This window comes from Haliotis rufescens, unplaced genomic scaffold, assembly GCF_023055435.1.
Source record: "Haliotis rufescens isolate VD_foot unplaced genomic scaffold, xgHalRufe1.0.p SCAF_13, whole genome shotgun sequence".
Classification (NCBI taxonomy): Eukaryota; Metazoa; Mollusca; class Gastropoda; order Lepetellida; family Haliotidae; genus Haliotis; species Haliotis rufescens.
This window is the reverse complement of record NW_025963813.1, coordinates 40,302,384-40,316,272: the sequence shown is the minus strand read 5'-3', so window position 1 is coordinate 40,316,272 and position 13,889 is coordinate 40,302,384. Positions and strand designations below refer to the sequence as shown.

At 42.0% G+C, this 13,889-nt stretch overlaps 1 protein-coding gene across 1 annotated transcript; it reads right to left on the bottom strand.

Annotated features, from left to right (window-relative positions):
* Positions 1–3,089: 3,089 nt before the first annotated feature.
* On the bottom strand, positions 3,090–9,048 carry LOC124116509 (heparanase-like). The gene is made up of 10 exons (XM_048394610.1): positions 8,835–9,048; positions 8,231–8,361; positions 7,551–7,724; positions 7,129–7,300; positions 6,542–6,592; positions 5,983–6,183; positions 5,636–5,750; positions 4,357–4,472; positions 3,842–3,982; positions 3,090–3,330 (listed from the first exon to the last, which is right to left on the bottom strand). Exons 1-10 carry the CDS (start codon positions 9,023–9,025, stop codon positions 3,171–3,173), a joined length of 1,452 nt encoding a protein of 483 aa, XP_048250567.1. The 5' UTR covers positions 9,026–9,048; the 3' UTR covers positions 3,090–3,170.
* Positions 9,049–13,889: the final 4,841 nt, after the last annotated feature.

Sequence of the window (13,889 nt, the reverse complement as noted above, 5' to 3'; positions counted from 1 at the left end):
ACTATACAAATCTGAATGACTTTTGTGGTTTACTGCACAAACATAATTGACTTTAGATATTCTTCTACCTTGAAATTCTTCTGGGATTTGACTAATTTGTTTATTTAGAAAATGGCATTGAAGCATCTGTTTCTGTTTTTGAATGTTCTTGCAAACACCTCTGGTTACTGAACCAATGAAATGTCATAAAATCAATAAATATGATTTTTTATCTTAACAAATTTTTTGTTTTGCTTCTTTAAAGAAATATGATATTGATCATTCATAACATAGGTGCTAACATATATCAAATATACTAATGCCCTGAATGTTTTCCTACAATTAATACAGCTCACTGAACGAAGTTTTTAGTTCCATGTCAGTAGAAAAGTTACATTGATATTTTTATGTACCAGTACTTTATGAGGTGTTTTCTGTGGATGCCATTAGTCTTATGCACCCATTTGGGTTAATGATATTCTGTTTCGAACTTCAATGAAACTCGTCTGTCAAGATGTAACAAGTATTGATACAGTTCCAAAATAAACTTTTAATCTCACCAGGAACAAAGGCCCAAGTGAGCACATAGCCAATGACTTTCATTTTTTTGTCAGAGTGAGTATGGTGTTATGCCTTTTTATGAGCAAAATTCCAACAATATCATGATGGGTGACACCAAGCAATGTACTGATGTGGTGAATCGAATGCTTCAACCACTAGGCTAGAACAAACTGGGAATATGAAGATGAAATGTAAGGATACCATCATACCAGGACTGAATGCTTTTCATTTAATACGCTGAACATCTAAATTGAAATATATATGAACTTGAAAAATGTTTTCACCAAAAGTACATGCCCATAGATCTCAACTTCAAGGGGATATTTACAACTAAAATAGCACAGAATATTACTACAGCTATCTGCTATGCCCAGGCTAACATTATTTACTAGGAGAAAGACATCTCGAAAAATTGCATCCGGATACCTGCCGGATACCTGCCGGATACCTTCAGCAATGTTCAATTTTCGTGGTTAGTTTCCAATATATTTTTAGGTGTTTCACACTTAATTGAACAAAATGCACCCCCCAAATTGAGACATGTTTTTTGAAACTCAGAATGAGGTATCCGGTGCCGGATTCCTGGACACCCAGATTGAGGTATCCGGTGAGGTATCCGGTGCCGGATACCCGGATTCCAGGTGACATACTTTCCGGTGAGGTGTCCATGCCGGATACCACAGATCTGATATCCGGCAAGGTATCTGCCACCGGATACCCGGACGCGTTTTGGGTAAGTGTCCGGTGGTATCCGGCAGGTATCCGGATACCGGAAACTGCATTTTTTTTGCTGTGTCTGTTTTAACCCCCTGATATTTAGGTAATGTATCCAATAATGTTCGTTGAAAATTACTAGATATACCTGTTACTGCATCGATAGCCGGGAAGATCCTGGGTAGAATAGGTCTTCAGCAACCCATGCTTGCCGTAAAAGGCGACTATGCTTGTCGTAAGAGGCGGCTAACGGGATTGGTGGTCAGGCTCCCTGACTTGGTTGATGCATGTCATGGTATCCCAATTACATGGATCGATGCTCATGACATCAATCACTGGATTGTCTGGTTCAGACTCGATTATTTACAGACCGCCGCCGCATGACATAATGTTAGGTTCTGACGTCAAGCTGAGACGCCATGATATAACTGAAATATTGATTAAATACGCGTGAAACCAAACTGACCGACGTTATGATAAACGTAGCATGAGCTTAGATTTATTTTACCTTTACAATGAGTTGTTGTGGCGGGGTGGGGTTGGTAGTGTAAGTGTGACAATCTTTCAGTCATTGTTGATATTGATGACCTGATGTGTTCCTTCTACAGATTCCATTTTGACATTCAGGTCAACACAGTTAAAGACCCTTGCTCGAGCGTTTTCTCCCTGCATACTCCGCATTGGGGGCACGGATGCAGATGGTGTAACGTTCACCCAAAGTATGCAGGCACCAAATGTATCTAACAGTGTACTCACAGGTGACACGTGCACGCAATTACATACTGTTTTGTAAATAGTGATACATGTAAACTATTTGGGGATAAAATGGTCAGTGAATGTACCTTTTTATCACAGAATCAATACTCAATCCAAAGAAGAAATACGGACGTACATACTCAAATACTCAGTATCAAATCATTTAATAGCTAACAGTAATGTTTGGTTGTTGGGTAATACTCTGCAAAAAATAGAAACAGAAAAGCAGAAAAATTGTAAATATAAATAGAGTGTTTCCGACATCCATAAAAAAAATAATACGTAAAACGAAATAGTCATTTCTGCATGGATTTGGACTGATTTGTGTGAAGGAATGAGGTATTGAAGAAATTTGGTGAAAAGATTGACAACAAACAGTTAAATCATATTTGGTCGTAGCCAGGCTTTTACACGTAGCACATGGCACAAGTACAAGACTGTGAAACCGTCATCAGACACACTGGACAACATGTGGCTTTCCCAGATCCGGTCAACCACATATCACAAGTGGAGCGCAGGACAGGTTCATACAGCTACGCCACTTACGCGAAGGAACCGACAAAACCACCCCTACAACTACGGCAAAACCAGGACAGTGACAGTGAGGAACCGTTGAAGGTCTTCCCGCTAGACGGACCAGTTCGAGGTGTCCTTGTGACGTCGGCTTGGACGTCGATGATGTGATTATAGCCACAACTGCGATGGTCGCTTTTTTATGCTTCGCCGTGAGGATAGAAGACATCGTGTTTACAGGCGTCACGGGGAACGCTATGCACGAAACTGCATGCAGAAAATGGACAGATATTAGTGGTGGTTGTTGGCAATCATCTCTTACACTGGTAGAACAGACTTGGTGCAAGTTCTGGGGAATTTAACGACACAAAGTTACACGGTGGCGTTTTCGTGCAACAAGCGAACGTCATTTTCCAACAAGGCAAAGCTTCACAAAGCAACAGCCTTTTTCACAAATCACAACATCCAGGTTCTCCCTTGGCCCTCTAGGTCTCAAGATTTAAACCAAATCGAAGATTAAAACAAAGTACAAGATCTATGCAATGATTCAGTCGGACAGAAACAGATAAGTGAATCAATAATATTAAGATTTATTTCCATAGCAAGCGCAGACAATACAGGTTTGTTCTCTCATTCTCTGAACGTCATTACTGGCTACTGCAGGAGGCTACGTTAGCCTCAGGGAAGACGAGGAACCCGAATGACTTCCCGGGGAAGGTGATGGTGTTTTCTTCTGTCCTGTAAGGTTTCAGCTCCGGCAGCGAATTATTGACAAGGTCAAGCTGCTTGTTGTTCAAGGCCACCTTCCTAACATAGTAAAAACAGAGAACTGAACATGAGCTGACATGCTACTTTGTGAACGATTATAGTTTGTAACGTTCATGTATCACTTGTGTATGTTATAGTAAGCCAATACATATATGATAATTTCACGAATGGTTTTCTGTGGTTTTCAAGAAGAAAGTACCTACTTACTCTTACAACCTGCAACTCATTCATATATTAGTGTAAAAGTTAGTTTGGGAAATTACATACTAGTGACACCGATTGGTGTGAACCAGAGGACGTCTGGTGAGTCCAAGGACAAGTGTGAACTAGACGACTTCTATACCTTCGCTGGGAATCTTACCTGCTAGTTAGTCCATCGACTGGCGTCAACCAGAACACGTCTACAGGTTGGTCGGGATCTTAACTGCTAGTGAGTCCATCGACAGGCGTCAACCAGAACACGTCTACAGGTTGGTCGGAATCTTAACTGCTAGTGAGTCCATCGACTGTCGTCAACCAGAACACGTCTACAGGTTGGTCGGGGTCTTACCTGCTAGTGAGTCCATCGACTGGCGTCAACCAGAACACGTCTACAGGTTGGTCGGGAAACTGTGGGAACGTTATGGAGGTGTTGTTGTCTGTGGTCAGCAGGAAATACATCGTCACACCGCCGGGCATGTAGCCATAGGAACTGAAACACAACACGAAGTATTAGCGGACTAATTCACTTTGCATGTAAATGAACTCATTTGATATCGTGATTGCGGACGGAAGGAGAACTATGTTACCACGTGAATTACAAATAAAGGATAATGAGGACCAATGGTCATCAATGATGTTGCCCTTTCCATCCGTTCCCCGGCCGCGTCATGTCAGAAGACGTCAAAAGATGGCACTTGTTGTTACCCTGTAACCCGCAATAATCTTATGTTAAACCCTGTTTTATGGTATCTCACCTCACATAGCCTTTATCTCATTCGATAGTTTGTTATTATGAATGTTCGTGTTTGCAGCCTGATGCATTACGATGTCTGGTTACAGTTGTGATTTTGGTTGTCAAGTTACATGGAAGGCTTTGTGCAGTGGGCGTAGGCCCTGATGGTGCTGTTGTCCACGGTCGCCTCTACTGAAAACACGGCGCCTCCCACGAGTCTCTTATACAGGACGGTTAACCAGTAGTCCTGCAGTAAAAAAACAGATTGAATAAAACTAACTCATCATTTGTCATTAATATCGATGTAGAAAAAAAAATGCACTGCAACTACATTTCGCTATGTTAAACGTTCATTTTTTCTTAAGGTACTTAGGTTGTGACATATACAGAAGAGTGCGTCTTGGAAGAGGAAAGGCTTTATCACACTGACTAAGCTGAAATATTGATTATTGTAACATGTTTTCAATATTTCAGCTCAGTCATTTTTATTCTCTTTCTCCACTCATATTTGGTCATGTTTTCAACTTGAGAAAATGATTATTTTTCATCGATACATGAGATGATAGTGAAGATAATGGTTTGCTAATATAGACGTCTATATGTCCAAGAAGGTCATAACATGATAACATCAATCGAGTGAGTGATTCTTGCGTCGAGCCGCATGAGCAATCTTGCAGCAATTAGTGAGTGAGTGAATATGGTTTTACCCCGCAATATTCCAGCAATATCACGGCGGGGGACACCAGGAATGGGCTTCACACATTGTACCCATGTCGGAAATCGAACCCGGGTCTTCGGCGTGACGAGCGAACGCTTTAACCACCAGGCTACCCGACCGCCCCAGCAGCAATTAGGCTTCATCATCCTTAGAAGGTGGCTAATGATTTCATTCCATGAGATAAATGCATAACACTCAACCCACTTTGACCAATTGTGTCACAACCTGTTGCAGAATTATCAGTCAGATTACATGGTCGTGATTCACTCATACCATAATTATACAACGCCAATGCTAGAGAATAACCAGTCTCGATTTTAAAAGCGAAATAGATTCCATTTGGCTTGAAGGCAACATAACGGTGAATCTATATTCATGCAGTACTGAAAATCAGTGATTGTTTTTTATAGATGCTACATATATGTCTGATATTCCAAGTGTACCTCCATCATAACAGGAGGATGTCTCCCCAAGAAAGAGTAGGTTGGCTGGTACGTCTTGACACATCCATAGCTGTCTCTATATAACTGATCAGGTGATCCGTTAACATGGAAACGGTAAAATCAGAGTGTGCAGTGTGATCACTGAAAGTAAGGAATGACACCAAGAGGAAAGAACTGTCCAGAAGATGTGACGTCGTGTAAATGTATATTCAAGAAAGAAATAAGAAATCTGGTTGGTTCTGTACTTACAGGCAATGGCTCAAACGTATCATTGTCAATAAGTCCATAGCTTGCTGCGTAGAAATCCTGTCTGAGAACTGTCTTCAGTCCCATCCGAGCAGCAACACCAAGCTTGTCCAGCCACCTGAAAAGGGTACACTTTCAACAGGTGGTGTATATGTTGCATCTAAACACACACACGTCTATTCTATTACATCACAACCGTCCTTACATCCGAAGACAAATCTTATCTTTGTGTCATCTCTTCATATCTACAATATTTCAGCCCTGGATAGACGACATGAACCAATATTCATTATCAGTATGCGTGTATAGTTGACCAAGGTAGGAAGTGTATATGCTAAAGTTGTACGCACAGAAACCCAGCGGCATATCTGTCTGAGATTCCCGGGGCACCGCCATGATAACAGGAGGATGTTTCTCCCAACCAGACTGGGGTAAGTGGGTTGGTGCGTCTTGTCACATCCAACACCGTCTCTATATAAGTGACCAGGTTATCCATTAACTTGGAATCAGTAAAATCTGTGAGGTTTGCCGTTTCGCCACTGGTGTAGTATCTGTTAGAAACATCGATAGGTTTGATGACCATGGTTCATCTTCTTTGGTTGGTAGGAAATGTCACAAACAGGTAAAACATGTACATATACTTGGTGGCATGGCTTACGTTATTCAATCAGTTAATGTGATGATAAACAGAGATGGTTGACTTTTTTAGAGCAGAAAGTAAACTTCCTGTGTAATATTGCATTTGTGGACTTTCCTAGATTTGACTTGGGCGACGTGTCAGTATTCCATGAACTTTATACAAAGCATTTTAATTACTACAAACATAATATTTGACCATTCACTTAATGAAAAACCGGTACAGGTTAAGTAGTCTAGAAAAATACATAGATTCTAAAGTAAACAACCTACTGGTGAAAAGTTATCCTGTCCACGGCCTTGTCTCCCCCTCCTGTGAAGAAACTGAGGAAACAAAGTGGGCATTGTTGTGTGAGTTGCTGTAATCTGTTATGTCTTCAAACAGCGATTGTGCATGTATGTTACTTCAAACCATAGATCGAACTCTACGTGACAAACTGACGAATACGAAGGTAGGTCTTGTCTCTTCACAACACAACAAATATTTCTACAGCAACCACGTGAGATAAACCAGTACTATACGTATTTCAGAACTAAAAGGGACTACGATTCTACATCCATAATTCTCCAAATTGATATATCACATTGACTGGGAGGCTACAAAAAGCATCCGTTTATTATAATATATTAATTATTTAGGTATTTTTTTCTACTAGGTTCTACAATGGGTCCACCATCGTGTTCCACGTGCAGGTGGTGCATTTGTTTGTGTTCGGGTGTTATGTTTTGCGACCAGGATTGAGGTTTACTCTTTTGTCAAACTTTACACAAAGATTGTAAATGGCATAACGCGACATGGTTCATGTAAACTTTATGGCCACGGCCCTTACGTAAATTCATTGTCAGTTCAGTCTACTTACTCAGCAAAGAACTGTGATTTTGCTCCAGTTATAGAGGCCATGTCAGGTCCGATAACTGGTGTTACCTCATACCCTGGTGTCGATCGGAGCAGCCTCTTGAAGGTATAGAAGTCCCTACCTAACTGGCTGCCACTGACAGTGATGTTATATTGCCCAGGGAATAAGTCAGGTTCTGTAACCAGTTACACTTCTGAATAAATGTCACGAGATGTTATTGGCAAGTCATAAATCTTGTAAAATTGTGATATTTTCCTTGATTTGTTTGTATGAAATTAAGGAGTAAAGGGTAATTTATCAGATTCATGAAAAGAAATGTCATCGGATGTTAAAACGTTTTGGCACATTTTATTTAATTTCTTTTTTAGTTGTATATTGAATTCATATTCAATCATATATATCCGTGTATTTAGTTATATACACACCGTTTCCGAGTTCAAAACCTGCCAGCTGGTACCCCTTCGCACTGTTGTATTGCAGCAGTTCCTTTGCGTTAGTAGGGTCCCACTGTCCTTCCTTCCTCTTAAGGGCGTTCAGACCGAATATAAACTTCCACTTCACATCCTGGGCAAATGTATTTACAGCATCCCAGGTAGCTCCTGCAGAAACAACTGTAGTAACATCACCCAAACACATCTGGTAGCTCCTGCAGATACAACTGTTGTAACAGCACTCAAACACATCAGGTAGCTCCTGCAGATACAACTGTAGTAACAGCACTCAAACACATATGGTAGCTCCTGCAGATAAAACTGTAGTAACAGCACCCAAAAACATCAGGTAGCTCCTGCAGATACAACTGTAGTAACAGCACCCAAACACATATGATGCTACTGCAGAAACAACTGTAGTAACATCACCCAAACACATCTGGTAGCTCCTGCAGATACAACTGTTGTAACAGCACCCAAACACATCAGGTAGCTCCTGCAGATACAACTGTAGTAACAGCACCCAAACACATCAGGTAGCTCCTGCAGATACAACTGTAGTAACAGCACCCAAACACATCTGATGCTCTAATATTTGAACCACCTCTTATCCTACCTCAGTGACAATAAAATCAACAAGACAAACTATATATATCTTTAGTAGATGTACGCACCTGTAAATGAACGATTGACATCTACTGTGCCATTACCGGTAGGGTCAAAGGTCAGGCTGTCACCTTCAGTTCCTCCAATCCTCAGATAGCATGGAGACAAGCCTTTAGCCAGTGTCTGAACTTTTTGAGAGCTGGAGGTAAAGCAATAGCGTGATACACGACATACGTCATAAATAATTGAGCAGGTTTATATGTGCTATACCGCATGCCTTGTTTACCTATCCAAAGAGAATACCATTTATCTAAATACATTAACGAACAACAGAAGTAGCATCATGCATTTATTATATATTTATAAAAATTTTTCTGTGATAAACGGCTTGGAAATCATTATTATTGTAGACATCTGCTTTGCTAGTTTGAACTATGCCGTTACAAAAATACAAGAATACAAAATATCAATTTCAAATGAAAGGAATCTTCAATAGCTCGATTAAAACAATTATGTCTGTTTCATATCAATTATGTGCATGAATAAAACTAGGAATATGATGTGTCCAAATCTCAGCTATAAGTGTGAATACAAATGATGGATTTCAAATCAAGGAATCTTCAATAACTTGATATCTATTGTCATCTATGGCAATGACCTTCACTGACTTACCTGAAGTCCAATCCTTTCCAGTGTTGTGGGGTCGGCAGGAGACTGGAGTCAAGTGTGACGCCCACAAATAGTTCATCAATAAATGACACTGCTTGTGTTGTGGACACCGTGACACTGACATTCACTGCTCCCGATGATGTGGAGGACATGAAGGTGGTGACCAGGAGGAGCACTGACAGTGTTACCTTCATTGTCTCTGGCTTGTCTTATCTGACTGAATGTCACACATAGTCTATATTCATGTGAGGTGGTCTCATATAGACTGTGTTGTGTCGTTATTGAGGCATATCGTGTTGTGTAAAAAAAATTACACATTATGTTGTGTCATCATTGACACATATTCTGTTGTAACGTCAAAAAAACATATCGTGTTGTGTCGTCATTGATAAATATCATGTTGTGTTGACATTGAGGCTTATCGTGTTGTGTCGCCATTGATACAAATGTTTTGGGTCGACATTGATACAACTTGTGTGCATATATTAAATCATATTGTGTCCGTGTCGACAAATATGTCTTCGAAATTGATGTCCGAACGAATTACCAGTATGGCATGATAGTAAGTGACAACAGTGCTTGGAAACACCTGCATAAGTGCTTAAGTACACACTTGCGTCCCCTACATTACATGATCATGCGACCCGTGAAGATCCGGGGTAGAATAGGTCTTCAGCATCCCATGCTTGCCGTAAAAGGGGACTATGCTTGTCGTTAAAGGCGACCAACGTGATCGGGTGGACTCGAATATTTACAGACCGCTGTCATATAGTTGGAATATTGCTGAGTGCGGCGTTAAACAACAAACCAAACAACATGAACATGCATTAATGTGTCGTTTGTCGTTCTTTACAATGAAGAGCAAATTGCAAGTTTTAGTTCTAGTTCATTTGTTCTAAGCATACTTCGAGCAACAACGGTGCACAAAGAGACATGTAAGGGAAAATGTCATTACATTTTATGCATGAATTGGTTTAGCAAATAGATTGTACAGATGCGCGTGTGGACATTAATGTGCACCATCATTAATGGACTGCAATTTTATGTCAAATCTGTCATTAATTATCTCTTTTAAAGGTCAAGAATAATATATAATATTTAGACATAACACACACTATATATTAGTGATGGTTTATGTAACTCTGTGTTCTAATCTCAATTACTGATAGCAATGTGGGCTGGTTATTCCCACTTTAATAGACAGCTTGTGAGTAAAGGCATGTTGATGCCTTCAGTTATCGGTCTTTAATATTGCTGCTGAGGACGGTGTTAAAGAACAGACAACAGCAACAATATTACATCAGTGTTTTTTAAAGTGAGCAATACACAAGATGAGTATTCAGCTTAGACATTGTCAAATGCTGCAGTATCTATCATTTTACGTGCCGTCCTGAGACAACTTTTTTGTCCTATACACGGCATTGCCATTACGCCTCATATAATGTACACGTAGCTGTCTGAATGGCCAGTCTCTGTCATTCAGGACCCTTAAAAGACGGCTGGTTAGCCTGTACTGATATCATGACGTCATACATTGACGCTCTTCATAATTCCTGTAACCATACATATAGTATGACGGTGGTTGCAAGATAGATTTTATTGTGACACACACAAAGTTCACCAGGTGGTCAGCCAGGTTTGAGACCTTGATCGTACGATCTCAGTTTATTATGACAGGAGTTCTATTTACCTTAAGGACAGTCGTTTTACTAAAAGGTTTACAAAATTACCAGTGAAAGACTGATTATAACATACATGCATGAATTTATCTGAGAACATATTGTAAATTTAGTGCATGAGTTCTAAACACACAGGAGTGGCTAATAGATTGCTGGCAGTTGTATAACATACGTGTTGTATAACAGTTGTTAATAGCAGTTGTATAACATACGTGTGTCGACCTTGTTGTGTCTGGTTTTCTTGACATGGATTTCTGCTTTGTCGACAGAACGTGTGAAGTTGACTATCGAAATAGGTCAACAATTTTTCTGTTATCGTAAGTTGTAAATGGTATTTGCTGAAAGCGCTGTTTCTCTGTGCTTGAGACTAGGGCGTAACCGTGGAAGTCCGTGATGACAATGCTCCGCCATCTTGTATACTCAATCTTCTTATGCACTGTCCTTCATGGTGCAGATGCTGACATCTACATCAACACACAGGCTGCCGTCAACAAAGTTCATGATAAATATGTGGGTGTGACACTCGACTCCAGTGTTCTTGGTTTTGTTGTAAGTGGACTTAACCTGACGCGAGGATTTGTAAGTGAAACCATTGTATGTGTATATTGTGTCATTTCTTACAAAATCAATACCTAAATAATAAATTGAAAACGACACAGTTTCACATGTTTGAAGGTACGCGTAAACTTTAATTAGTTATTTGGTTGATAGGTCTGTATGTAGATATGTCTGTAGGTCTGTAGGCAGGTAGGTAGGTAGAGAGGTGTGTAGAAAGGTAGGTAGATGACTTGCCACGTGTAAATTCCAGCAATACGAAATCACGGAACAGCGATGATAGGATTGGCATATTTTACCAATGAAGGAACAGAAACCTAATACTGAACATTAATGGAGTTGAATATCATAACTTTGATCAAACACCTTTTGAGCAACAGTCGTATGTATGGCTTTCTTACTACTGTTCATAGGAAGAGTATGTTACAACACATACAAAATAACAGACATGAGCTTGGAACTATGTATACCGATTCTCTCATTTACATGGTCACATTGTTACACCTTTGGAAAGCCATTATTGTTGGTACATGCGGCAACACAATACGTTACACAGAAGTGTAAAGGCAGGCACACTAACCCTCGCCCAGCGTGACGGTTACACAGCAGTGTATCGGCAGGCACACTAACCCTCGCCCCGCACGCGGGTTACACAGCAGTGTAACGACAGGCACACTAACTCTCGCCCCGCACGCTGATTACACAGCAGTGTAACGACAGGCACACTAACTCTCGCCCCGCACGCTGATTACACAGCAGTGTAACGACAGGCACACTAACTCTCGCCCCGCACGCGGGTTACACAGCAGTGTAACGACAGGCACACTAACTCTCGCACCGCACGCGGGTTACACAGCAGTGTAACGACAAGCACATTAACTCTCGCCCAGCACGCGGGTTACACAGCAGTGTAACGACAGGCACATTAACCCTCGCCCCGCATGCGGTTTACACAGCAGTGTAACGGCAGGCAGACCAATCCTCGCCCCGCACGCGGGTTACACAGCAGTGTTACGACAGGCACATTAACTCTCGCCCCGCATGCGGTTTACACAGCAGTGTAACGGCAGGCAGACCAATCCTCGCCCCGCATGCGGGTTACACAGCAGTGTAACGGCAGGCAGATCAATCCTCGCCCCGCACGCGGGTTACACAGCAGTGTAACGACAGGCACATTAACCCTCGCCCCGCATGCGGTTTACACAGCAGTGTAACGGCAGGCAGACCAATCCTCGCCCCGCATGCGGGTTACACAGCAGTGTAACGGCAGGCACAATAACCCTCGCCCCGCTAAGGGTTACACAGCAGTGTAACGGCAGGCAGACCAATCCTCGCCCCGCATGCGGGTTACACAGCAGTGTAACGGCAGGCACACTAACCCTCGCCCCGCATGCGGGTTACACAGCAGTGTAACGGCAGGCAGACTAACCCTCACCCCGCACGCGGGTTACACAGCAGTGTTACGGCAGGCAGACTAACCCTCACCCCGCACGCGGGTTACACAGCAGTGTAACGGCTGGCACACCAATCCTCGCACCGCATGCGGGTTACACAGCAGTGTAACGACAGGCACATTAACCCTCGCCCCGCATGCGGGTTACACAGCAGTGTTACGGCAGGCACACTAACCCTCGCCCCGCATGCGGGTTACTCAGCAGTGTTACGGCAGGCACACTAACCCTCGCCCCGCGTGACGGTTACACAGCAGTGAAACGGCAGGCAGACTAACTCTCGCCCCGCATGCGGGTTACACAGCAGTGTAACGGCAGGCACACTAACCCCAACCACCGCATGGTGGTTGATTGTATTTCCTCAAGCCGATGTCAGTGTTTGTAGAAGTGCTGTTTGATCAAACTCTGTTCATCAGAATGATGAGTCAGGAAATATTACCCAGAAACAGTTACGTGGGGGCAGATGATTTGATATGATCTCCAGGCCGTGTCGTGCCAAAATATATTGAATTATGGTACTTGTTGTCACTGTGTCTGGCGCTCGGCAAAGTACATGGTACATGTATGTTAATTTCGTCTGTATTCTCTTATAACGGGACATGTTTGTCTTCTTTGAAACATATGAGAGCCGTTAATGTTTACGACATCGGTAAAACCTACGAACACGGGTATGGTGCTGACAAACCTAGAAACATAATCGGGGTGAACCGGGACTGGAACCCATAATCATAGGTGTCTGGCGTGCCCAAGGGACGCAACTCTGCACAGCGAATCGCGGCGCCTTAGACGATTGTGCCACCCGTGCCCCCCCCCCCCCCCCCCCCCCGCGACACACACACACACACACACACACACACACACACACACACACACACACACACACACACACACACACACACACACACACACACACACACACACACACACACACACACACACACACACACACACACACACACACACACACACACACACACAACACACACACACAACACACACACACACACACACACACACAACACACACACACACAACACACACACACACACACATGCGAATAGAAGACTGTGACTGTATTGTACTAAGCTGACGACCATGTCAGGCGGACATTATCGGGAACCTACCATTCGAAAGGGGCTTACGTTGTGGCAATTGTTACAAGAGCAGTGGCACCTTAGAATCCTGTACATGTACCTGAACTGTCTCATCGTCTTTGTTTATACATTATTAATTTTCATATTTCAACTACATGTATTTATACACTTAAACCTATGACTGCGTGCAAATCATTCAAATAAATTAAATTACTGATATATATATATATATATATATATATATATATATATATATATATATATATATATATATATATA